We start from the raw sequence: 26,475 nt of genomic DNA on the forward strand, positions 1-26,475 counted from the left end.
AATTAAAGACTTGCACTTGTCATGAACTGACATTTGTCATGAGCTCATTTGTCATGACCAGGCTGGAGCTCCATCAAAAGTTGTTCTGGCACGGCTACACACTGAGCTGCAAGAGCCTTCATAATCAGCCAGGAAAGACAGGCAGTCCTGGTAGGTCACTGACATCAGTTTTTTGGTGACTGTACAGCCCCTCGCCTCCCTGCTTCCATGGTGAGGTGCAGAGCATGACACCATACCTACCATTGGAAGACACGTCCCCCTCTTTCTATCCACCTTTGTCATTTCCCTAATGGTGGCACTCATCATCAAAACATTCTTCATCAGAAGCTGGCCACATCCTCAAAACACCAAAGTTCTCGTTTATAAAAGAGGAAATTAAATAACAGTGGAATTTACATTTTTTTAACGAAAACAAGGGCTTACACAAAGCAGGAGCTAAACGGTACTTAGCTAACACACGGCCCTTACACAGGTTCCTGTACTGCAACACGTTTTGCTCCTGGTGCAACATACAGTTGCAGGCCTTACACACCACTGAACGAAATGTGCTGGGCAGCTTCTGCCAGTGGGGAGTCTGCCTCACATGCTTAGAAACAGAAAGAAATATTTCCCTTTCTTAGCTACTGTAATAGTTTTTCCTGACTTAGGGAATGAAGAGAAAACAAGCTCTGCAAATGTTATGAGCAAATACTGACCAGTTCCTCTTTGAATTCCCGTTGCCATTTTGCCCAAGTGCTGCTTTCCTTTTCTTGTGACTGCATCTGGTGGCATACAACACACTTACCTTAAGCAGAAGGTAAATATCAGACAAGAAACTGCCCACCTCAAGGTTCACCTCTATACCAACAGTGCTTCATATTTGTTCTGTGGTGGGACAGAGTGAGATCTGATGCCACGAAGGATGAGGTCTTGCGACATGGGATGCATTCGGTCCCACGGCAGGGAAGTTATGTGCTACAGCTGGGAGGTATGTGAACTACCTGGAGGTCAGAGCATGAGCCCCACAGCAAGCACAGCCCCTTCCTGCTGAGCAGTTTGCTCTGTTACCTGATACACCACACGTTGCTAATCAACACATCAGAAGATCCATCTGGTTTTGCAAGAGGGATACAGTAGAGGTGGAAGTTTGTGGCTTAGCTGCAAAAGTCTGTAAAGGGGGAAGCTTCACGCGCCTGGGATACAACTGGACAGGTCTGTGACAACAGGACAGGGATGTAGCACTGCTTGCCAGTTACCTTGAGAAGAAAACTTGTGTTTGTATGTGCTACTGTGGAAAACATGAAATATGAAGGAACAGCTCTTTGGCAAGTGAACGATGTCTTCCAATTTATGTCTCCGCCAAGGACAGCAGTGTCCTAGTTTTGCATGAGCAGTGATCGTTCCAAGCAGCAATCGTTCCAAACAAGCTGTGGCACTGAGGAATCGAGGCTGGCACCAGAACGTTTTGGAAGCCCCCTTTCCCCCTAGACCTGTGCTGCCTGTAGGAAGAAAGCATGAACCTGCAAGAAGGCTCCTATACAAACCATCAGTAGGCCTTGAGAGCAACCACGTTGAAGTGGCTGAACTCACCATCCCGGTAGCCAGAGGCTGTGCTGAGGACAGACGCAGCAAGTCTGGCATGTTCAGGGCATGTTGGACTTGGATGCAAGTCCAGACTGACTAGGTCTGTGCAGTGGCCAATTTGCCCATGATTTCTTCTCCTCTGGTGTGATCCCCGAATGGTGCTTGTAGGCAAACCTGCAGTGTAGGCTCACCTGCAGTGTAGGCTCTACTAATAAAATATTTCTGAACCTGATCAGTATTGTGTTTGCCTCCTGATGATCTGCCCCTGTTCTTGCTGACTGGAAGCTGCAGGTTGTGTTCTTGCAGCCCATTCTCACAGCCACCATCACATGGCTTCCCACATCAGGGAGGGAAGTGGGAGATGCTGCTGGTTTGTTGGACCAGCTCTGCTGATAGCTTGCTCTCTCTCCTATCCACCCAGATTACTGCATTGCATCCCCTCACTTGGTGTTGGTAAGGATTCGAGGGGTACCATGCAGCTCCTTCAGGAAGTCTGAGAACGTGTCACTGAGGATGACACCAAATTGTTCTTTTTATTTGTTCCGTCGTAGAAATAACAAATTTATCTAAGGACAGAATAAGAAAAGACAAAATATAACAGGTAGAAAAAAAATCTCAAATGCAAAAAAATACTGGGCCTGTAGAAAAAGACTGTCCCGTGATACCGCAGTCAGGCTGTCTACAGCTTAAACCTGATTTGAATCCTGCTTATTCACTGTCATCAATCAGCTGGAGGTATGAAGCAGCAAGTGGCCAAAGCAAGGACCAGATTGTGAAAGGATTTTAGGTGCCTGCACATGCAGGTAGGCATTCATCAGGCCTTTTAAAATTTCCCATGAAGCAGCAACCAATTTTGTTGAGCTGCTGAACACCTTTAGGGTTATGGCCATGAGTGATCCCAAAGGCATACACAGTACCACAGGAACTGAGTCGTAAAAGATGACATTTAAGATGTGTTTGCTCTGATCCCAGAAACAGCAAAGAAAGTGTCAAATCAGGAAAGCCAGCAGAATATCAGACAGCAAAGGAACCTGCAGGGCGGCAGAGGGAAGCGCTGCTGCTCTGCCAAGTGGGAGCATTTTGCACAGATTGCCACTCCACCCTCATACTTGCCTCAAAGTCACCATTTGCTTATTATAAACATTGTTAAATGAAATGTGTAATTCAGGAGAGCAGAACTTGGTCTACTTTCAGCAAGAATTTGTAGCGTGAGAGGTTTCTGAATTCCTACCTGGGTTCATTTGCAGAGTTTACCAGTCAATCAGTGACAGTTCTGCCACAAGAATATTTCTCTCGCTTAACAGGTGGTCACTGGCAAGTTACATCTTTAAGCCATCTTGTGTGTGTTTTAATGTGATAAATGGAACAGTAGTGATTTTTACTGTACAGTGTTCAGTTTGAATGAGTTAAGCATCACAATTATGGATATACAAAACATATGTTGTATTTTATTGCCTCCCAAACTCTGAAACTTTTTTTTTCCCTGTGTGTGAGGTTAACTGCATGGCTTTTTTTGATAGCTATGCATGCTGAATCACTCTTTTTGGAGGTGCCAGCTCTATCCCTCGACTCTAGAGGGAAGCAAAGACAAGCTGGCTTCTAAGTTAGCCCTCTCACTTCGATGCCTATAATTAGGTGGGATGAATGCAGGCCCTACTGTAAGCTGTATGCTTCGATTACCCCTTCCGTTTAAAGGACACAGCAATTCTGCCCTCACTGGAGTGTCCTGAATTAAATGTCTTGCAACATAATGAAGGGTGAAAAATCCAAAAATGTTTACGACGCTCAGGAACATAGCTCAAACAAAGGTCGTTATGAAACGTTACATATGCTTGTTCATATATATACTAAATATTTAAAAAAAGATTGGCCCCATTCTATTTTCCATTCTCTCTTTGGCACTTTTGGAGGGTAAGCTCCATCTCAGTTGTTTGAAGCGGTAAATCTCAAAAAAACCCCCCAACCAAAACCCCCAAAACCAAAACCAGAGGTGCTGGGAACGACGGGCACCTTGTGAAGAAAAAAACCCCAAACCTGTCGCCGAGGGCCTGATCGTTTGCGAGCAAGTCCAGGACTGCCCTGGGCAGCCCCGGCAAGCGGCGGGCGGCGCCGCCTGGCCCCGGCGGCGGGAGCCCGGCCGGGAGCAGCGGCGGGAGCATCGTGCCACCTCCTGGCGGCACGGGTAAAGCCGCCCGGGCCGGGCTTCCCCGAAGAAGGGACTCTGGGAGGATGGGACTCGAGGGGACAAATTGCGGTTATTACGTGAGATGTTACGTTACACCACCGACGCGTGGGGTTTTTTCCTATCCAAAATGTATTGAATGCCGAGACTTTCCTTTCGGAGTACATAATCTTCATGACTCCCTTTACAAATGTACTGTTTTTTGAAATTAAATGCTGGAGGCAGCAGAGACGTATCGCAAGTGACAAAACAAATTGTTTAATCTCCTTGCTTGATAGCAGATAAACTGGAAATCAGATTTTCTCTCTTCTTAGTGAAGTAGAAATGATGGGGATGAACAAACTCCTAAAAATAACAGAGTAGCTAAAATCTCTGCTTTCTCTAGAGCAAATGTAGCCCTTTGGGAAAGTGCAAGAAGTACCATCTGTGTTTCCGAAAAATCTGAAGTTAATTTGTTGCAGACATCTCTGTATTTACTGTAAATGGACATATTTTGTGTTGCAAAACAACATGTTGCAATGATGAAAAATAACCTGAATCCTCCCATCCAATTAACTCCAAAGGGTTTTCTACCTGAAAAAGCTCCATTTAAAAGATCAGTTTGTTTTGCATTAGACATCAAACCTATCCGGTTTTTAAGTTAGTTTCACACATGTATTGACAGCTGTTCACAGAGGAAGCTGAGAGAGGAAACTGTGAAGGAATTGTGACTTTTATGACAGATTATCTTTTTCTGATTATCAGACAAGAAGTGTATTTTACAAATAGCTACCATCTTGGTGAGAGGTTTCTTCAGAATGGACAATGCTACAGGCTTTCCTGACAAATCTCTTCTTTTCATTATACCTGCTAAGCACTGCTGTTCCTTGCAGTTCATGTTAAATGTAAGGCAGAATTTAGAAAATAAGCTTTTTCATCAAAGTGTTTAACTGGAATTTAAAAAGAATTCAGAACATAATTCTGAGATTATGAAAATGAGTATTTGCTTTAATAAAGCATATCTGATGGGAAGCCAGGGGAACACAGGACTTGACTTCAGCTGACAGCAACTAAGCATCTTTGTTTTAAACTACAGCTGGAATCGAGCCATGAAATACAGACGGAAATGTGGATCTGAATTTCCCCAACGTTCAGTGTGCAGTTTGAGTCCACTACAAAGGTAAGTTTGGAACTAGATTTTAATCTAAACTTTTTTGAAGCATAGAGTCCCCAGATAAATGTTACCCTGTGAAGTGTAGAAAGGCAGGCAGCGCACAGGAGGCTGAGGCATCACGATGCCTTTTTATATTTGACTGCAAAGATTTAATGTCTGTTTTTTCTTGTAATGCTTGGCCTTTGAATGACTGAGAGCTCATCCAGACAACAACTGCTCCTGTGGCAGCAAAAATCCCCTTGAAGAGTTATCTCAGTTTTCTCCTAAATCCAGACAACTGGGTTATGAGAATGCAGAAAATGTGGAGTCATTTAGGCAAACGATGATGCAAACAGAAAGAAGTGAGCCCCTGAAGGCAGCGCTGTGGCAGAGGGGATGACAAAGCCAGGCACTGTCACTGCTGAGACGAGTTCAGGGCAGAAAAATGTTTCTGGAATGCATATGTGATTCCTCATCCCTGGCTCATTGTTCAGGAGCTTAGATCAATACGCTGCAGCAAAGATTCCCAATGAGCTGAAACAAAACAAAACATGCATTTACGGGAGCATTGCCATTCAAGAGCACGCATTTCCCAGTTAAAATGAAGGTCAGTCATAAATTACATCTCTGATTCCCTCGGGATTTCTCTCTCTGGCTCTGTTTTGGCAGTTTAAGACCCCTTTGATATTTGAGCAAGGCCTTTCCCTTTGCACATCTGATCTTGATTATGGTTTATGGCAATGGTAATTCTTTACCTCCCCAAGGCAGCAATTTTGAGAAGAGAGAGGGAGAGCAAGTACAGTACGATTGTTTAGGAGAGGCACACTGCATAGTGTTTTAACCACTTCTCCATTTTATAGCTGTGTCTCTTCCCAACGGATTGCCCTTGCACACAGCAGCACTAACACTGAGCTCTTCCTACGGGAATGCCCCATGTCCATCAGTGAAATTACCATGTCTGGAGGCAGAAAAAAACGGGTTGTGTATTTACGCATTGAAACACTGACTTCTGAACAATAAAGTTGTGGTTTGGATAGGGTTTTAGATGCTTTGTGTTTCCTGGTGAACTCGGAGTAATCAGGTATCAGTAAGCACCAAAGTTTTTCTTCTGGCTGCAAAGCGCAGTGGTCAGGTCTCAGGGATTGCCCTCCCCACCTCTCTCCCGCTTTCCAAAATGAAAGGGAGTGTTCTTACTCAGTTTCTGGAATGCAACTTTGTAAAAGAAGGGTAGATTTCCACATGGTTCAACTGTGCCAGTCAAAATTGCCAATCTGCTAAGCCAAAAATACACTGAGGCTTTGCATGAGGGAATGGGATGGGTGAAACTGGGTCTTGCACTGTTTTTCCATGTATGCAAAAGACAGAGACAAATGTTCCAGCTGAGAATATGTTGAGAGCATTTGAGACAATATGAAGGTGGCAGAAAACATTCGATGCTGGTTTGCTTTTTCCTATGGGTGGTATGAGGCACTTTGTTACAGGCAATTATAATTGCAATATGATTTTTCGCGTCAGTTTTTAACATATACTTCATTCTTTTATTGCTTTCACTTCTTTGGCTTGGTTATACTGTGAGCTCCTTGGGTTTGTTGAGGCTGTTCTCAGAGTTTACAATGTGGAGGGCTATTGAATATGAATAACTGCTCTTGAAACTGGCACCATTAATCTGCCCCCAAACAAAAAAATATTCTTATAGGCTTAGGGGACGATTTACCAAATTATTTAATTGCCTGTATTGGGTTTGCGTGGCAAGGTTTTGGTAGCGGAGGGGCTACAGGGGTGGCTTCTGTGAGAAGCTGCTGGAAGCTTCCCCTATGTCTGACAGAGCCAACGCCAGCCGGCTCCAAGACGGACCTGCTGCTGGCCAAGGCTGAGCCCATCAGCGACGGTGGTAGCACCTCTGGGAAAACAGACTTAAGAATGGAAAAAAAAGTTGCTGCGGCACAGAAACTGCAGCTGGGAGAGAGGAGTGGGAGAAACAACCCTGCAGAGACACCAAGGTCAATGAAGAAGGAGGGGGAGGAGGTGCTCCAGGTGCCGGAGCAGAGATTCCCCTGCAGCCCGTGGTGGGGAAGACCATGGTGAGGCAGGCTGTCCCCCTGCAGCCCACGGAGGTCCACAGTGCAACAGATCTCCACCTGCAGCCCGTGGAGGACCCCACGCCAGAGCAGGTGGATGCCTAAAGGGGGCTGTGACCTTGTGGGAAGCCCGCGCTGGAGCAGGCTCCTGGCAGGACCTGTGGAGAAAGGAGCCCATGGATCAGGTTTTCTGGCAGGACTTGTGACCCTGTGGGGGACCCACGCCAGAGCAGTGTGCTCCTGAAGGACTGCACGCTGTGGAAGGGACCCACACTGGAGCAGTTCATGAAGAACTGCAGCCTGTGGGAAGGACCCACGTTGGAGAAGTCCATGGAGGACTGTCTCCTGTGCGAGGGACCCCATGCTGGAGCAGGGGAAGAGTGTGAGGAGTCCTGCCCCTGAGAGGAAGGAGCAGCAGAGACAACGTGCGATGAACTGACCGTAACCCCCATTCCCCATCCCCCTGCGCCGCTGGGAGGGGGTAGGTAGAGAATTTGGGAGTGAAGCTGTGCCTGGGAAGAAGGGAGAGGTGGGGGGAAGGTGTTTTAAGATTTGGTTTTATTTCTCATTACCCTACTCTAGTTTGATTGGCAATTAATTAAGTTAATTTTCCCCAAGTCAAGCCTGTTTTGCCTGTGACGGTAATTGGTTGAGTGATCTCTCCCCATCCTTATCTTGACCCACAAGCCTTTTGTTATATTTTCTCTCCCCTGTCTAGTTGAGGAGGGGAGTGATAGAGCGGCTGCATGGTGCTTAGTTGCTGACTGGGGTTAAACCACAACATTGCCTTTCAGTTACTCCAAATGCCATCCTATTAGCAAAGATAAGCCACGTGTACAGTTCCTTTCATAAAGGTGACCACAAACATCACACTGGGAAGTGCAGGCAGCTGGCAACTTTTGCAGCTTTAGTGTTTGATTCTGGTGCCTGGCAGAAACACAACAAGCAGAATTGCCAATGATTTTTTTTTGTTTGCTTGCGTTTTCAAAAGTTTAAATGTGTTTTTAAATATGTCTACGTGCATTTTAAATGGGTCTTCCAGAGTGCAGTAGAACTTCCCAGGTACACATTATATTTTGCCGTGAAGATACCAAGGAAATGTGATGAACAAAGGATACTCAGAACATTTTCCCTGGAAGAAGGATATTTCCTGACTCCTCATACATAAGTAATGCAAAACTTCCACAGTGCAGGAGAGGAACAAAGCCGTACCAGCTCTCACTGTTCCAGTGACACAGTGAACCTGCTCGAGGAACATTTTATAAGGCAAAATTTCCACTTAGCCAATGCTAAGGAAAGGTCCAACGTGGGATTTTTCCCTTTATTATTTTAATTAGACTTTCAGTATTAATTTGGAACGTACCACTTGTGAAGAATACCACGTGAAGGAAAAAAGTGTTTATTGCATATATCTGTACATTTTCACTGAGTTGCAAAGTTGAAGAGTTGGGGGCCCTCCAGCCTGCCTGGGTAGCTGGGGGGGAGAGCGTGAGCCAGTGGGGAGGCCCAGCACTGCACTGCACTGCCAGCAGCTGCGTGGGTGCCCAGCCTCGAGTGGGAAACGCTGCAGAAGGAGAGCTCTCCTTCACTGGGTTGTTCTCTCATAAATCAGCCTAATTATTCTAATGAGGAGAGCTGCGTCCCTCTGCCGCGAGCCCTGCTGGTTTACAGAGAGAGGGAAGTAAATAAAAAGGAACAATGCTGGCTGCTGCTGCGGGAGGGAGAACAATAGTCCTGACCCTCCTCCCCACCACCCCCCCCTTAGGAGGGAAGAAGCGGGATGGCTTCGTGCACGCCCCTGGAGTTACTCCAGATCAGAACTGAAATCAGACACTGGGCTCGTCAGCATCTGCTGAAGGAAAAAGCAAGTAAAACAGAGGGCAGAGGCATGTTGTTTTCAAGGCTCTAAGAGAACGTTGCTAAGGAAAGAAAAGGATGGGATACAAGGCTTTGCAATGTCTGGCCGAGTAACTAACGCGCTAAAAATACTGACCTGAGCTCTAAGAGCTCTTAGCTTTATGCCTTTGGATTTTTTTAGAGTAAGAAGGTAGATTTTAGGTTTTGAGTTAACATTCTACAAATTTGTCTCTTAGAAGATGTATTTTGCTTCCTGTTCTTGCTCTGTATTAGTTTAAGTCTTCTTGCAAATTAGAAACTTGTTTTTCTGTAATGAAATCTTAGATTCTTATTTACTACACAAATCTGGGAGCTGAAGCTTTAAGCAAACCACAAACTACCAGGAGATTTATTATAAAAATATGGCAGTCAAAATTATGTGCAGCCCTGCTCATTGTTTTCTATATTTTTGTCATGTTCCCTCTTATTGTCCCCTCTCTGTGATGACTGAAACAAATCATTCAGGTCTAGATCGCACATTATGATATCCACAAAGCCTCCTTGCTATTGTTTGGGCCAAATTAAAAGCATTTGTCGAAAATAATTGTGGAATGGCATCAAAATTCATCTTCATTTTGCTGAGGATTTAATTATTTCTATTGTGATAGATTATTCTTCATGTTAGATACTAAATTTGTATGTTTTAATAAAAAACATTTGAAAAATTAGACAATTCTGGCAATTCTTGTGACACTCTACTCTCAGGAAAATTCCTCTGGAAGTTCTCAGCAGCTTATCCTCTCCTTTTCAGTGTCAGTTTTACTAAAATGTCTTCATCCTGCCCTCTGTACAGCATACTTCTATCTTTACCTCCAGTTTGATAAATTATTCCATTTCTAAATCCCATCTTCAGTTTCCAGCTAGACGTTGTGATCATATTTTTGGCCTTTCAGACTCCAAAGAAAGCTCCATAAATACGAGAAAACACTTCTCTTCAGTCATCTTCCCGTTTGTGTATTTATTTCCATGAGCTAAATATATTGTGATGTTAGCAGATCCCCTAGACCCTCTTTCAGCCCTGAAATTGCTTGTTCCTCTAATGTTCCTGATTCTGGGAAGCATCATGCCAGGCTGATATTTCTTCTGGCAGAAGAGAGGCCATGTACCGCTGCTGGATGTGCTCTCTCCCAGGAGCCAGCAGCCCTCCCTTCCCCTGCCACGCCATGGGGCTTCTAGCTTCTGCTGGCCTGGAAGCTCTGGAGCTCACTCTCCAAACCAGACCTTGCTCCAGGACACCTGCAGATCACGTTGGGGCTGGACTGGAAGGAGCTTCCCTGACTTATCTGGGTAAGTGACTGTGAAAAGCTGGGTGAAGTTGCTAAAGATAGTGAGAGGGGAATTTAAATATTCATGCAGAGAAAGCAAGTTGTGTGCTACAGCACCTACAACCATGGATTACAAGAGCGCCTTTCTTAAAGCCATCATAATTGCATCTTACTTGGTTGAAGTATAACATGGGGTGAAATTTTCAATAGGGCTTTGACCATGACCAGCTTCTAGCATTCAAAACCACGTAGATCGGGCCAAGCACAAAACATGAGACTGTCATTAAGTCACGAAAAAAATCTAGAATTATTTATATTTGCATTTCTGAGCCTTTCATGTTTACTTGTTTTTGTGTTTTCAACCTTTTCATTACTAGGAACAGAAATATAACTTCAAAGGGGGGGGGAAGAAGAACAAAGAAAATGCTTTGATTTCAGGAGCCAGGCCTTTGAGAAATGCACCAAGAATCCTGAATCTTAAAGTCCAGAGCATTAGCAAGCAGACCACAAGACCCACTAACTTTCAGTAAGCTTTGTGGTATAAAATCCTCTTGGGCACTTATTAAACTCTTAGTATTACCTCAAAACTCATTCCAGAATTTTAAAATTAGTTTTGTTATCTTCTTTGCTACCACACAGGACACAGCACTAGAATCAGAAGTTACAGATGTGGAAATCCAACACTTTGAAATCCAGTAACACTGTGCAACTACTTTGGTTGGTTGGTTTTAGGGGCTTTGCTCATGCTAATGAGATGATTTTAACTACAAGTTAAATCATAACTTCCCAATGTAACAGAATCCCAGTGTAGCAGAGGTAGCATCAAGTAGCTCGAGCAGCATATGCATACACACACATATTTACTTTTATTTACACTTCACGCAGAATAGAAACAGAGACTCCCAAGCCCTTCTGACTGCCTCAGTGTAAGCCTGCCTGGGGTGGTTTTGTACAGCATGCGTTACCTTCATTTATTTAATCACCTCCTCTCCCCCAGTATCCGCAAGATGGCCCCTTGTCCCATGGTCCTTGCAAAACTGACTGGCTCCTTCATGTGCGGTGGGAATGATGGGCTTGGGAAACAGAAGCTGGGCTGTGCTCTGAGGGTCCAGGCTCTGAACAGGTACCGCACTTAAAATCTCTCCTGGATGAGATTATCCAGGAAATGTACTGTTAGCCAAAACAAATGATTTTTGATACCTCTCTAAAACATTTGGCTGTGCTTTCCCACCAAACAACCAAATGCAAAAGCTATTTAAAACAAAAATGTTCATGCAAGGCAATATGGGAAGTTTTAATTTAAGTCAACAGAAGTCAAGTTACACCTCATTGTATTTGGCTGCTGCTGACTTCACCAACACCTGAAACTGTGAAATACATATCGGCACAATCTGAAGTTAAAAGGGTCATCTTAACGTCTGAGAACTGAGCTTCACTCTAGCTACAGCGGTGTAATACTACATGGTGTAACAATACATGGCATACTAAGCCAGTGAAAAGGACTTTTAACTAACAGTTACAGACAAATTTCATACCTATATAAGCACCAGTGTGCACTACTTTATTAAGCTCATCTAAAATAGAAAAAGTATTTTAAAATGAACAGGTCTGAGACCAAAAATCCATGTTTTGGACAGGCAGTACTTGCAACCAAGAAACTGCACATAGGAGTGCAGCTACTGGAAGAATAATTGGTCCGCAATGACAAGCAAACACAGCATTTTGTTGTTTCTCCTTCTCCTTCAATGGCTGCTGGCTTTTAGAATTCGCATGATGAAAATTTTTTTCTGAAGGAAAAAACAGAGCTCCCATGGGGCAGCTTTAACTGCCTCCCATGTGGAATTGTTTTTTCTTGGAGCAAATTATCCCATTTATTATTATTCATACCTTAAAAAGAAAGAAAATTCTTTCCCTACTCAGCCCAGTAACAATGTAGGAGGGAGTGAATTAAAAAAAAAAAAAAAGCCAAAAAAAAAAAAGCCCTCTCACTTGCTACTTTTGCAAGCAACACCGCTCAATTCAGATCAAGGCCAGCAATTTTGTCCTTTTGTGCTTTTCCTCCTCTTTGATGGAGGCCAGTACCAGACATTGCTCTGTCCTAAGTTCTTTCACTACATTATCAGAAGTCTGCCCTTTCTTTGTCAGAGATGAAATGATGTGTGCTAATAAAAGAAAATAGAATTTGTTTGGTCTGGAGGAGCCAGTTTGCCACCAAGACTTTGCTATCAGTAAATAAAAATAGAAATTTTTATGCAAACCAGCAGGAATTTAGCCAGTGTGAAAATAACTGAGCTACTGACATCTTTCAGATACTGTGTTTGCATTCAGTCACCTCAGACAGCAGGAAAACCAATTGTTCCTTAAAATGTTATAAAAGTCTGTGCAGACACTGTTGGTACCCAGAGATTTCACAGCATGCAGACTTTTAATTGCCTCTCCTTCTTCTCTGCAGATGAAGGCATCTGGAATGTTTATCTCTAGCGCACCTTACCAGGGAATATATTAGTTTGTAAAATAGAATAGGATTACAAAGAAAACTGCTGAACACATACAATGTCTTGACATAACTTTTTACAAGTAGCCTTACTGTGAGCATGCTCCACTCTGTCTTAGCATGTGTTTATTATTTTGCAATATAGGTTGTATTCAGAGCTTTGAAGAACTACATAGCTGACCTATAATGGCTTCCTTGATAACTGATCTGCAAGTTCCAGCATTATATTTCTTTCTCCTCTTTTTAATTTCAAGTTATAGTCTTTTCTCAAACACAGTGCAATCATTTCTGGAACAAACTCGAGCCACTCCGCACATAGCCTTAATACTAATTAAATTACAGCATCCCATATAGACCTTCTTTATTTGCAGAAGACTACAAAGTCTGCATTTGCTGGGGCAAGAATATTCTCATTGACAAACATAGTAAACTTCTGTTCTTTAATCTCCACAGCATATCAGGAACATCACACTCCATCCACCCATCACTTCAACCTGGAAGTCTTTCTAGGATGGGTTTTTCATACGATAAAACTCCTCTCAGATCAGGTGCTGTTTCTCTACCACACAGAATTCTTACCCCGTCCAACCATAACTTTTGTGACACTATCAGACTGAATGAAATCTGTTTTATCTTTGCAAACAATTTTTCCAAGTGTGCCAGAACATGCCTGGACAATATGAAGATACTGAAAGTATCTCCGACCCAACCACATGACAGAAGAGCAGTGTATTTCTGGTCAGCAGCTTGGGATAACTAAAAACATGGGAAGCAAGGGACTAGGAAATGGGGGCAACAAAAGCTGTTGCAGCAGGAAGAGGAGGTTAGGGCTACAAATGAGGGTTCATATAGTAGCAAGACTGTGGGGGTTATTGAAAGCAGAGGGTACACAACCTAATGCAAGTTGTTAATGACCAGTGCATTTAAATTGTCCTTCCGAACAGCAGACTACTGAAATATTAGGCAGGTTTCTACCAAGAACATTCTATACTTATTAAAATGCTTAGCATACTTACATATATATTTTAACATGTATAGATACTTATTGTGATACGTGAAATAAAAGAATACTGCTGTCAGGTGTCACCTGTCCTAGATTATAGTCTTTAACCTGAATTCACAGAGCCAGCTTCTTTTCCCTATAGATGAGCCCTATTCATCCATATCTCTACAGTTCCTGACTTGCCATGCTACTTCAATTCCATTAACCCAAAACGAGCTCTGGTGGAATATGGTTGCCACACAGCCTGTTGCTGTTTTGCGTGGTCCGAATGCTGCTACGTGGTCTATATGCAGTTATAGATGGACTAGAATTCAGATCCTCCACTGTATGTAAACACCAAAGAGCCTCAATGTCTAGAAACCCCTTAAACGGTGTTGGTACAAATACCTGGTGGTCTTACATAGACTAGAAGAAGGTAATAAGAAGCCTGATGAAAATGAGACAAAACAGCAGGGTCTGTAAAAACAAGCTATCTGAACAAGGTCAGCCTTGTGGAAGGTAATTAATTAGCAACTATCATTAAAAGTTCTTACTGTTCCTCTGACCCACCATTTACAGTCAGCTCCCAAACACCTGCAAGTAGAGGCTTGGAGAGAGCAGGTCTGGAAAGTGAGAGTAGCTGCTCTGGAGCTGGGATACACTCCTCATGACAAAATATCCATGGAGAAATGAGTAATACTTTTAAACATCATCATGACGCTGCATGCAATGTGAAGTGAGTAATAGCAAAAAAGTATGCATCCGGTCAGTTGTATCTATCCCTTCCCCCAACACACAGGTTGAGAATGCATAATCCAGTTGGTTTATGTCAAACACCAAACAGGACGTGGATCCCTGGGAAGCAGTCCAAGTCAGAGTATTCAGTTGAGGCTGAAAAAGCAAAGCCTCAATTCCCAGATCTGTCCCTGATTTGGGGCAGATTATTACCAAGTGTCACTGTCTATCAAGGGGGATAAAGATATTAACATTCTCTGTAAGATACTTTGTGATCTGTTGATTGGAAGCACTTGCTTATATATCTTATATATGTATGCATATACTCAGCATTTTAAAACACTTTTAAAAAATAAACCCAGCATGGCATAAAACCAAATCTTGTTTCAGTTAAATTGCTGCTGTACAGGTAGTTTCCTTCTGACATTCCCAAAGAACACTCATATATTCACATGCACAACATGAATGCATATGGCAGAGTGCCACAGGAGGCTTCAATGGAATACTTCATTAAGAAACAAACAAAAAACCAAAAGTACATTCTAAATTGAACAAGCAACACTTGTTGCAAATCATTTAAACTACTAAGGGGAGCCACAAAATTTGCAACTTGACTGAAGGATTAGATAGCATTTGACCAGGAACTTAGTGTACTACTGTGCTCATTTTGGCTGGGATAGAGTTAATTTTCTTCAGAGTAGCCAATATGGGGCTATGTTTTTGATCTGTACTGAAAACAGTGTTGATAACACAGAGATGTTCTCATTACTGCTGAGCAGTGCTCACACAGAGCCAAGGCCTTTTCTGCTTCTCACCCCACCCCACCAGCAAGGAGGCTGGGGGGGCACAAGGAGTTGGGAGGGGACACAGCCGGGACAGCTGACCCCAACTAACCCAAGGGATATCCCAGACCATATGGCGTCATGCTCAGCATATAAAGCTGGGGGGAGAAGGAAGAAGAGGGAGACATTCAGAGTGATGGCGTTTGTCTTCCCAAGTCACCGTTAGGCGTGATGGAGCCCTGCTGTCCTGGAGATGGCTGAACACCTGCCTGCCCATGGGAAGCGGTGAATGAATTCCTTGTTTTGTTTTGCTTGCGCACACAGCTTTTGCTTTACTTATTTAACAGTCTTTATCTCAGCCCAAGAGTTTTCTCACTTTTACCCTTCTAATTCTCTCTCCCACCCCACTACGAGGAAGGTGAGCGAGCAGCTGTGTGGTGCTTAGTTGCTGGCTGGGGTTAAACCACGACAACTACACAGTGAATACAAACCACTTACAGGCTTGCAGGCTTCAGTGGAACTTGGGCATCTGTATTTTTCCCCTTGGCCACAGGTTTTTGAACTTGAACAACTTGAATCTAAAGCAAGAACATTTTAGGCTTCAGAGAAAAGCCCCTAAAGGAAACAGGATTTAAAATAAATATCCTTCTCATGGAGTCATATCTGATGTTGCATATACCGAAGACAGTTAGGACTCCCTGAGCTTCAACAACAGAAACAGGTTACACTTTTCTAGCAAGTTCAGTGACTCCTGAGTGCAGAAGATTTCGTAGGTATGTCCACATGGTCAACTGCTTTTTGGCAGGGCAAATTAACCCTTGCTGAGCACGTTACTGCAGCAGCTACACTGCTTCCAGCTATACTTGAGCTCTTGCATTTAAAGATAACCTGATTGCAATCAGGTATCACATTCCTCATGACTGACCGCATGGACTGGGTTTTATTTTTTTCACCTTGCTTCAGTGGACCTTGCAACAGTAAACTATGACCATTATAACCACTTGGCTTGAATTGTCTCAACAACCCCTTACCATGAGACAGGCTAACAAAGATGCTTCTCTCTTTCCACAGGTGGGTGGTCTCTACTAAAAAGGCAGCTCTTCTCTTGCCCCACATCCCCCTGGGATGAAGTATCCATTCCCTTCACGCTAGCAACAATTCTTGAGGAAGGACCAGTATTTAATGAAAAGTACCTTGGGTTTGTCAATTACAGCAAGTAATCACACTTACTATTGGACAGTAAGCAGCACAGATCTCAAGCAGGATTTCTGTTATTGAACAACTGCACAAGCATATGAAGAATTACTGCTAGTTGTTTTGTTTTCAAACACATGAAAGAATACAATTCAGCCCTGAATACTAACTATATTAAAAAATAGCATCACAGGAGTCTGTCATGCTGATTTTCAACGCAAAGTGTTTCAAAGTGTTCTTACTGTAAAAGAAAAAAAGAGGCTTTAAAAAAATTAAAGCTTACAGAATATGAAAAGGATTTTGTCTCTGGAACTGAGACACATGCCCGATCAGAATGGGTCTCTAGGTTGTATCAGCTTGTTAATAACCGTATAACAACAAAAAGGGAATACTACAAAGAAGAATTTGACCTAATTCTGAATACAGATAGGGAGATTTGAAAGCATTTAGGAAAGAAATTTACTATTTTTTTTACTATGTTCAACTAAATCAACTATATGAAGTGGTTTAAAAAAAAAAAGTAAGATACAGAACTGTCATGGACTATGAGGGAAGTAATTTTTTAAAAGTGTTCCCATACACGCATATCAATGGAAAACCTCAAGCTCATTACAAGAGCTCTCACTGGAGCATGAGAACCTATGCATATGAAGCTCAAAAAATTACACCTATGAAGATATAACTTTAAAATGTTCCATGACCAGTCTATTCAGCATCATACTTTGAAAAACGTTTAAAATTAAGTGTTAAAAATTCTTCATCCTCTTACTTGGTTTTATAGTCTCTACCTAACACTTCCATCTTCTGGATTTAGGCTGGCCACTGCAGGAAGCTGTGTGTCTGCCTCTCAAAAGATAATAAAAGAGAACACTCAACACCATTATAAATCCTTCAGGGACTACTACATATATTCTATAAACACAAGTGGTGGTAAGCAGAGAGAAGTCATCCCACATAACTTCATATGCCTTGAAGTGAGGTGTGAGTAAAACTGAAGCTCCTATCACAGTCAGTGGAATCATGATCAATGCCACCTCCAGAGGGAGACAGATACGACTTTTCTCAAATGCCTTTTCTTGAATGTGATCTTTGTCTACAGGTGCCCATTTTCCTCCAGTACAGATGAATCCTATTCCAAGAGTAACATTTTCCCATTTATGATGTTCAAATGAAGTAGACTGACATGTATAACCAGCTTTGAATGATGTAGCAAGCCTATTGCTTGCTACAATCAAAACGCCAAGATTCAACACCATTATTTTCAATGCTGCTGCTAAATAAGATATCCAAGTTAGTACTAAATTTACTAATTAACTGTAGTGGTTACTGCAGTATATCAATAGTCTAGTCTTGCACAAATAGACAAAAAAACATGCAGATTGTTCCACCCCACAAGATCTTGTGAAACCACTACAAAATTAAAGTGTTTTATTAGCCCCACTTCTTCTAACATATTTTTGTAAAATCAAACTACAACACTCAATTACTTTTTACACAAATCCCGTAAGCTAAAGCTATGAATGATCAAATAATATATAGCTCCCTTTTCTGCAAGCCTGAACTTCTCCATCATGTTTTAGCAGCTAACATGCAAGTTGTGTCACCTGCACACATCTGGTTTTTACAGCTAGATATTGAAGGAAACTTCATCTGAAATCTAATTGAGGAAGACAACAATTAAGGACTACTCTGGGGCAACTGAAATTAAAGACAGATTTATAAAGCAGTAAGGGGCAAAGAACAAAAAAAACCCATTTCCAGTTTAAATAAAAAGGAGTAGAACAGTCACCCCAGAAGCAGTCACAGTGCTTGACTTCCCCCCACCCCCAAGTAACACAACAGACATTGACAAAGCAATTGGTGCACAAACCAAACCAAGGGCTAATCTGTCCTTCCCCCCACAGAGGGGAAAAAAAAAAAAAAAATTTGTATCTCTATTTAAAAACACACACATACATTAAAAACAAAGTGAAATGAGCACTCTGATTTTAGGAAAACTTGCCTACCCATCTGTTAAAAAAACAAACAAAACAACAAAAGACAAACAAATCAATATTAAAGCATCTATTGATACTTCTTCATTCACTACTGAAAAGGAGGCAAAAAAGCTTATAAAAGAAAATGAACTGTTTTATCTACTTCTTACAAAAAAACCCAAGAGCCCAGGATCTACTCGAAGTTAAGGACAATTTCAGCAACGGCCACAAGCTACATCTTCTAACTCAAATTTCTCCTAACAAGCAAAATCATCTAAGGAGTAATAGATACTGGTCTTCTGTGCAGGACTGATCTACACGATGAATTAACTGTAGACATTTGATCCTTTTGCTAACAATCTTCTGAATGTTCTTGTTCCAGAATTAAGAGTACCTTGTTCCAATTTAGCTTAATCCACTTAATCCATTTGGAGTGAGACACACTTATACCACGAGAGCTAGATGGAATTGAGATACCGAATTCTGAAATTGCAATCCAAGACCCAGTCATCTGGGTTTAGATTATAGCTCGCTTTGTTGTTTGAATAGACAATTCTTTGGGTGTTTGAAGATGCCTAGTCTTCCTAGCCTAAAGACTTCCTAGTCCAAGGAAACAAACCTCTTGGTTTACCAAGAGCCAAAAAACTGACCTTGGAGAATTTAGACAGCGGGATGGCAATCTGACATACACACGGAGTGCATCTAATACACTGACAGGACTTAGGGTTCTTTATAAAACCCAAGTAGTTCACTGATTACTGTTCATAGGAGAGCTACCAGGGTAGGAAACAACAGTAACACATCCTGTGTGAGCCTGGCAGTACACTTACCCAGCAAACAGGAGGCTCCACAGATTCCACAGCCTCTTGCTGGAACTGGCCACTGTGCAGCTAAGCACGCCAGTTTGTGTGGACAGAAAGAAGTAAAAGGCAGAAAGGGGAAGCAAAATGCAGGCTGCCTCTGTAGCTTACTTGTCAGTGGACTTAAAGCAGTGGGGAGAAGTCCAGACTTCGGGTGAACCTCAGATGATTTCTAAGATTTGATTTATTGGGTAGCAGGAACCATAGGCAGTAACTCAGAACAAGCACACTTAAAGCAGAGAAAAATTAAAAGGAAGCCCACCTCTCTTTCTATCACATCCCCCATGCTCCATTCTTCCCAAACCAGGACTGCACATCCATACTTATTCTCCACCCCAAAAATTAGGGCCCACCCCAGTCCACTCACCTCCATTCCTACAAGGTGATTAGCAGAAACTGTGTGTGGGGAGGTACCTGAACTGAAGAGTAAGCATCTCCGCAGAGACAATTATGGATTGTGAGTGATTGCTTGTATATGGGACTTCACCCAGTGGTTCATATAATCACCTCCACACAGAAAATTACTTCAACATACCATCCACAAGCAGTTTCTTTGGTAACCACCCAACTCTATCGTACATAATGAACTAAATTTACTTGGCAGAAGTCAACACTCAGAAGTTTTGAAAAACCTGCTGATGGCTAGAGTTGTATGTGCTAGGTACATATTTATTGCTATAAAAGCTGGGAATCATCATCTCTCCTCCAGTTATGTACTGTTATTTGGAAACCAGGTGGAGGTGCCACTACATAAATTCAGGAAATTAGACCACTGCTCTAGATGCTTTACACTGGAGCTTTGAATCAAGCACAGGCAGGAATTAAAAAACTGTGTCTCCTCACATACCAAATAAGCTACAAGACACCCAACAGAGCACTTTAGATTAGGCACTAAAATTTGGTAACCTGAACTTTTGTCATTAAGGCCTCTAGATTGTAAGCACTCAAGTAAATTACTGGATCTAACCCAGTCATATAAAAACAATATAAAAAATTAAGTCAGGAATAAGTATGATGCTTTAAATTTATAACCTGCCTTATTTCAGGCAAATCTTCCATCGCAGATTAGCCCTACAGAGCTGCTGTAATCTGCAAATTATCATTTCTGTTCAAGCAATACTGTGTGTTAATTTAGTTTGCATGTTTTCTATTCTGAACAAACTGAAGCTCTTTAAGAAAAGCTATTTATGTCAAGATTTATACTACCTGGAAAAGCAGTGAAAAAGGTTTACCGCTTCAATAAAAGGACACAGTATGTTCATTTGGGTCAATACAGAATATAAAGGTAAGAGCTATTTTTGAGTAACAGCTCTGCAGGTGCACTTACTTCACAATGACTGCCACACTTGAGAGTTATTCTACAAATAGGGAAGCCCTAGAGATATGGTATTATTGCTCTCCATTTGTGAATATGAATTTAAACAGAAATTTTACAGATTGGGATCACTGAATGGAATTTTAACAACATTTCAACCTTTTGTTTGAAAGTTGGGAGGCCCCAGTGTGTATAAATACTAACCAACAGTTACATATTTCCCTTAGTTTTGTAACATCAAAAATTCAAACATCTCCAGTATTTTAGTTTTGACACTGAAATAGCTACTCTTAGATGTAATAATGGTTGTGAAGTAGACTTCCTTAAAGACTTACAAGGCTTCCCTTAAAACTTCTTCAGTTTTAACAGCCTAAGTAGAGCAAGAAGAGGCATTATTTATAATATATTATTATTCTAAGGCAAAGAAACCTATAATTATTGTTCGAGACTGATAATACAAGAAAATAACTGTACTGTTCTCTATAAATGAGCTTTCTATGATAGAAATTTTTTTCACATAGACAATTTTAAGTTCCCTTCCAGATAATAAACAGTTTACATATGCAATTCTAAAAAAAAGTCCTTGCTCTTTAGTTGATACCTTTTCCTGAGTCTTTCTATTTTGATGTAAATTAGTTACTACTACCAGACTAAAGGAAGAGAGAATGCCAAGAAACATCCAGTCAAATAAATCACTTCTTTGCTACTAACAAATAGCAACTTTTTGTGTTTCACTTCAATATAAACAAAGCAGTCCTGAATACTGCAACACTACAACAGCAGCACCCCTGAGATTATCTGATTTTATCACCTCAGCATTACTCGAGGGAAGCCAGTGGAAATGCTATACATGTAAATTGTTGGATTAGCTCAGTCACACTAATCCCTGATGCAACATGGCAACCAGAAGAACAAAATTTGCTTCATATTATCAATGGAAGACCTGTTACTGAAACTATTCACACCTACATACCCTTTATACTTGCACCTGAGACACAAACAGTTATCAAGTAAGGAGATTACAACTGCACTTCTTTCAATTTAGTTAACTGGTATAGAATGAAGATTTGACTACAAGATACAGTGTAAAAATAAAGTTACTGCTATAACACATGAATGAGCAGGACAAAATGCACAGGTATGTACAGACACAAACACCGAGAGGTTTAGTAAATACTGGAAATAGAAAACAGGATTAAATTGAGATTTCTGCCATGCTGTTACCTCCTTCCTGATCTCTATTTTAACCTCATCTGTAAGAATGCCCGACAGCTGCAAACTACTTCTAATCTCATTTTCTACTTTCATCCTTCATTTGTATTTATTTCTCACCATTCCAGGTTGTTCACAATTCTTTACAATAGTATTAAATTTATTTAGTAGATCAGTATAGAGCTAAAGGGCACTAAAAATAAGGTTTCCAGAAGTTCTATTATTGGCTTTTAGTTAAGATTATCTTCTTTGGCCTTGTGTTTAACTCTTAGTATTTTTGATTGAACCCCAGTAGTTTTTTCAGGACTTCTAGACACTGCTGAAATACAGTCATCTGTTCCCTATCCATAAGTGGATTAGTTGGTCTGAGCATACATGAAGTAGCTGCCTGCAGCACTGTGCCTTGCATGCGGGAGGCATGCACTTGCACCAAAACCTGTCTTTTGCTACAGTGTGCCTCTTTTCTAAACAAGGCTTTTGAGTATAGTTTCAGAAGATGCACAAAGCATATATAGTCTCACAGTTGAAGCCTCCATGCCCTGCATTAGTCATGTTTTCTCACCTTATCCCTCCATTATTCTGGATCAGTCAGAGTTGATTGTAAACAGGGCCTGTCTTTGTGCATGCATCGGACAGAACTCCAAACTCCTAGAGGAAGCTAAATAGTTCGTTTCTATTTGGTCCCTAACAGTAAAGCCTAAGCACCTGTAAAGTAAAAAGAAGTAGTATCTGATCTACTTGCATCCACTAGTTTTCAGTCAAACAAGAATTCACCGGTAGCCACCCAAAGCCAAAGAATAAAACATGGATTCCCCCCCCCCCCCGTCTTCAGAAGAGCCTTAAAGCATCACCTTGTCAAAACTGACAGCCTCACCTCTGTCTCAACTACCTATTTGCAACATAGTTCTGTACTGTTTCAGTAATTAAGATTTTTCTTATAACAACCAAACAGCAACTTTATTTCATCTGTTTTCTAGTGCATTTAAAAATAATAAAACATACAGAAAGGTTGGAAGAAAAATCCCTCTCTGCTTATACTGCTGTTGTAAGGTTCTGTGGCTAACCACATTTCTCACCTAGTGGAATTTTAGCACTGTGGAGTCCAAACATTTGACTGTTTCACGTTACATTGGTTTTCAGCTCTGGCGTATGCTTTAAGCTTCCCACTTCCTTCTTCAGGACATTAAGTAAAGTTCTAGAACTATCCAAAATCTTCATGTAAGCAGCTTCAGTTTCAGCAAGAATCTTATCAAGCTCATTCCGTGAAGCTACCTTTTGGGCCAGATTTTCACATACACACTCCAGTTGTTCACTCAGGACTTGGATTTCATGCTGGAGTTTATTTTTTTCCTCTTCTGCTTGCTGGATTTGTTTGTTCAGCTCTTCTTTTTGCATACATAAGTCTTCAATGCATTTCACTAGTTCATTATTGTAACCCTGAAGAACAGCTCCCTGCTGAGTCATTCTCCACTCCTCTCCCAGAGCTCTGCCACTGCTCCCTGAAGTCCCCTCTCAGCAACAGCCTTCTATGCTCTAAAAAAAGAAAAATAAAACAAAACAAAAAAACGCAACAGAAAAACAGAAAGAAAAATTCTGTAAGAGTTACCATGAATAATGCTATGCCAGCACAGACAGAGCCACGGGGAAAGATGCTCTGTTTAAGGTTAACATGTTAGCTCCAAGTTGTGCCACATCTCTTCCCTTTCCAGGAAGGGGGCAGGACAAAATTCGGCATCTACATTATACCTTTACTGAAAGCTCGTCTCCCCTGTGATACCCTCCCTCATCGCAGTGCCAACTCTGGTATCAAAATACTTCTATTACATTTTATCATATCTTAATACCATTCTGAACACACGATGCTTTGTACCTCCGAGTTCGAGGGTTTGCTCAGAAATAACCAAACGACCCCTTTTCCCAGGAGAAGGCTCAGCGGCCACCGCCAGCGCTCAGCGAGCCCGGGCCCCCCTGAGGCACACCCCTCTGGCGCCGCCGGCTCCTCACGGCCGCCGGGATGACAGTTTTACGCGTGTGCCGAGGCGCGGACGAGCTGCTTGCTCGCTGGAGGCGGCCGTTAGCGCCCCTCACCCGCCGCCCCCCACTCAATCCGTCCCCCCCCCCCGGCGGCGGTTTCAGCGCGCCCGGGCCGTTCTGCCGCCAGCGCCTCGTTCCCTCGGCGGCCGGGGCTGCGGCAGCCTGGCGGCGTTTCTTCAGGGGCCGGGAGCAGAGCCCCGCCACCGCGGGTCGGGAGAAACCGCCGCCGCGGCAGGGCCGAGCCGGGCCGGGCCTGACCCGCACCGCCGCCTCCCCAGGGACATTTTAACAACCTCTTCGCCGCCGAGCGCTTCCTCGCAGAAGACGAGCCCTACACAAAATGGCTCCTGCCTATACATCAAGTCCCTGGGCGGAAGGGGAGGAGGGGGTAGGTAAGAGGAGACCTTCCCTTTCCTATCCCGCGGCCGGCCGCCGCTCCCCCCGCCCCGCCGCTGCTCTCGCAAGTCCCCCTACTGCCCCCACCTGCCTGGCGTTCCCGCCCTGTCGGCTCCCACCGAGGAAGCCGGGTGCCCCGCCGTGGCCCGGCCCGCCCGCGCCGGGAAGCGAAGCGAAGCGAAGCGCGGCGCTGCCGGCAGCGCGGCCCCGCGGGCGGTGGGGGCTCCCCTCGGCCAATCAGCCGGGCGCGCCCAGCCAACGGCTGCTCCGACCGGCAGTGCCTCGGAGGCGCCGGGTTGAGGGGTCACGGAAATAGCCGAGCGTTTCCGAACGCGGCGCCACCCTGACGAGAGCGTGAAAACATCTCTACGGAAATAACCGATGTTTTCCGAAGATAGGTAGCGCTCGGGAGAGGAGGACGAGGCGGGCCGGCCGGTGGGAGGAGGAGGGAGGGAGGAGAGTTACGGAAGGAGCCGATGTTTGCCGAAGGGAGAGATTGAAGGGCGTTGGGCTCGGCGAAGGCAGCCGATGTTTCCCGAAGGCAGAGTCGCCCGAGAGCAAAGGGGACAGAGGGGACGGAGCGTGTCGGAAAGAGCCGAAAAGAGCCGACGTTAACCGAGCGCGGCGTCGCCCGAGTTTCCCGGATGTAGTTGGAGGAGCGGCGGCGGCGGCGGTGGCGGCGGGCGCAGCGGGGGGAGGAGGCGGCCGCGGCGGCAGCAGCGGCGGCGGCGACGGCGGCGGCGGCGGAGTCCGTGCTCCCGGAGTGTCTCAGCGCGCGCGGGGCCGAGTTGCTGGCGTCTCCCCTCTCGCCGTGCGCGGAGGAGATGGGCCCGTGAGCGCTGCTCCCAGCCGAGCTGCCTGAGCCGCCCCCTCCCTCCCTTCCCCCCTCCCTGCCCCCGGTCGGCGGCGAGGCGGAGCGCTGCCTCCCCCTCCTCCCCCCTCGGCGCCTGTGGCCCGGCCGCGGCCGTCCCCTCCTGGTCCCCTCACACTCACACACACAGGCCGGGCATTGATGGTAATGTATGCGAGGAAACAGCAGAGACTCAGTGATGGGTAAATCCCTTCCTCCTCCTCTGGCCCCTGGCCCCGCGGGGTCTCCCCCTCCCCTCCGCCATGTTTGGGCCCCCTTCCCCGGCGGCCGGTAACGGTTGTTCGCTAACGTCTCTCTCTTTCTCTCGCTTTCTCTTTAGCTGTCACGACCGCAGGGGGGACTCGCAGCCCTACCAGGTACCTCAAGCGCCGGCCGCTAGGCCTAGGAGGAGGAGCAGGGGAGGAGAAGAGGGGGGGGAGCTACTCCAGCGGAGGCTTCGGCCGCCGCCGCAGGCCGCGGTGCACCAGACGCCTCGGTCCCGTCCCCCGGCGCCGTTTCGGGCCCGGGGGGGAGCGGAGGGGGGGGGGGCGGCGGAGGCGGCGGCCGCGCGCGGAGGGGACGGGGCTCCGGCGCTCTTCTGAGGCCTGCGGTGCCGGGGCGAGGAGGAGAGGCCTAGTGCGACCCGTGTAGGGCTTGGGCCTAGGAGTCGGGGAGGGTGCCGTGCGAGGGGCGGGAGAGCGAGCCGGGGTCACTTGCAGTGGAGTGGAGATCCAGGGGGAGGTGAGTGTTTTCCTTTTAAAAACAAAAGGCATCTTGTTCTTCCCCCACCCCCCTCCCCAAGTCCTTTCTTCTCCCCAAAACTGCTGCTGCAGACTGTAACCTGAGCAGGGCATGGTTTTAGACCCTGAATAACTGGGGTTGCCAGTAAGGCTTAATTTCTGCAGTTGCCAGCTGCTAGGCATGTTCAGAAACCATCAAATCCTTAAACTGCTGACAATAACCTCGATTTCTCTAAGGTGGATACTGTATTCCTCTGCTGTGGCTACTGAAAAATACAGTTCTTGGGGGTGAATCAGGGGAATGCCGTATGTTGTGATATTGCTCTCCTTAGGGCACAGAATTGAACTGTTTTATTACATTTCTGTGTATTTGTATCACTGTGAGGTGTAATCTGACAGTCCAAGGCAGCTGTCAGTGACAGTTCATGAAATGTAAACACTTGCCACTGAGAAGCTCGCACTGCAAAATCAAGCAGGTCAAAGTGAGGCAAAACATGTAATTTTTGGTAAATACTTCAAAATTAATTGTCACGTTACATGTTTTGGGCCCCCAGAATTCTAGACTTTTTTTTTTTATTATTACGTCTGCTACAGGGTTGCTAGTACTGAAAAAACGTTGCAGAAGTTCAGGGTAGGAGTCAAACTGAGTGGCCTTGACTACAGTATGGAGGAAATATTCAAAGTTTACACTGATTCAGTGTAACCTTTCTGTTTATATTCTTAATACCAAGTGGAGACTTGTGCTTCTCCCAAAAGCACAGAAGTACTGTGGCCCAGTTACTGCTGAAA

General features: G+C 44.1%; 2 protein-coding genes across 10 annotated transcripts in view; one reads left to right on the forward strand and one right to left on the reverse strand.

Moving 5' to 3' along the window:
- Positions 1-2,075: 2,075 nt before the first annotated feature.
- On the reverse strand, positions 2,076-24,302 carry LOC104324421 (microtubule nucleation factor SSNA1). Of its 7 annotated transcripts, none has more exons than XM_069777823.1 (3): positions 24,184-24,302; positions 22,743-23,199; positions 2,076-5,411 (listed from the first exon to the last, which is right to left on the reverse strand). In XM_069777823.1, the coding sequence occupies exon 2, from the start codon at positions 23,128-23,130 to the stop codon at positions 22,786-22,788; it is 345 nt and encodes a 114-aa protein (XP_069633924.1). In that variant the 5' UTR covers positions 23,131-23,199; positions 24,184-24,302; the 3' UTR covers positions 2,076-5,411; positions 22,743-22,785. The 7 variants fall into 7 exon arrangements, with proteins under 7 accessions (XP_069633924.1, XP_069633932.1, XP_069633899.1 ...); XM_069777831.1 differs by lacking the exon at positions 2,076-5,411 and adding an exon at positions 10,638-17,149; XM_069777798.1 differs by lacking the exon at positions 2,076-5,411 and having other exon boundaries at positions 22,482-23,199; positions 24,184-24,300.
- Positions 24,303-24,402: 100 nt separating this feature from the next.
- Positions 24,403-26,475, forward strand: part of WAC (WW domain containing adaptor with coiled-coil) — a 63,452-nt gene continuing 61,379 nt past the window's right edge. Inside the window, exons 1-2 of one of the 3 annotated variants that reach the window (XM_069777790.1) lie at positions 24,403-24,494; positions 25,287-25,323. In XM_069777790.1, coding sequence (XP_069633891.1) covers positions 24,478-24,494; positions 25,287-25,323 — 54 coding nt within the window. In that variant the 5' untranslated portion in view covers positions 24,403-24,477. Of the gene's footprint in view, positions 24,495-24,760; positions 25,150-25,286; positions 25,324-26,475 lie in introns of those variants that run through there. The other 2 variants (XM_069777786.1, XM_069777785.1) reach the window with 2 other exon arrangements.

Source organism: Haliaeetus albicilla, chromosome 2, assembly GCF_947461875.1.
Source record: "Haliaeetus albicilla chromosome 2, bHalAlb1.1, whole genome shotgun sequence".
Classification (NCBI taxonomy): domain Eukaryota; kingdom Metazoa; phylum Chordata; class Aves; order Accipitriformes; family Accipitridae; genus Haliaeetus; species Haliaeetus albicilla.

Bases quoted from the DNA above. Each gene is read 5' to 3' on its own strand.
- LOC104324421 (XM_069777823.1), bottom strand. From the start codon at position 23,130: ATGACTCAGCAGGGAGCTGTTCTTCAGGGTTACAATAATGAACTAGTG.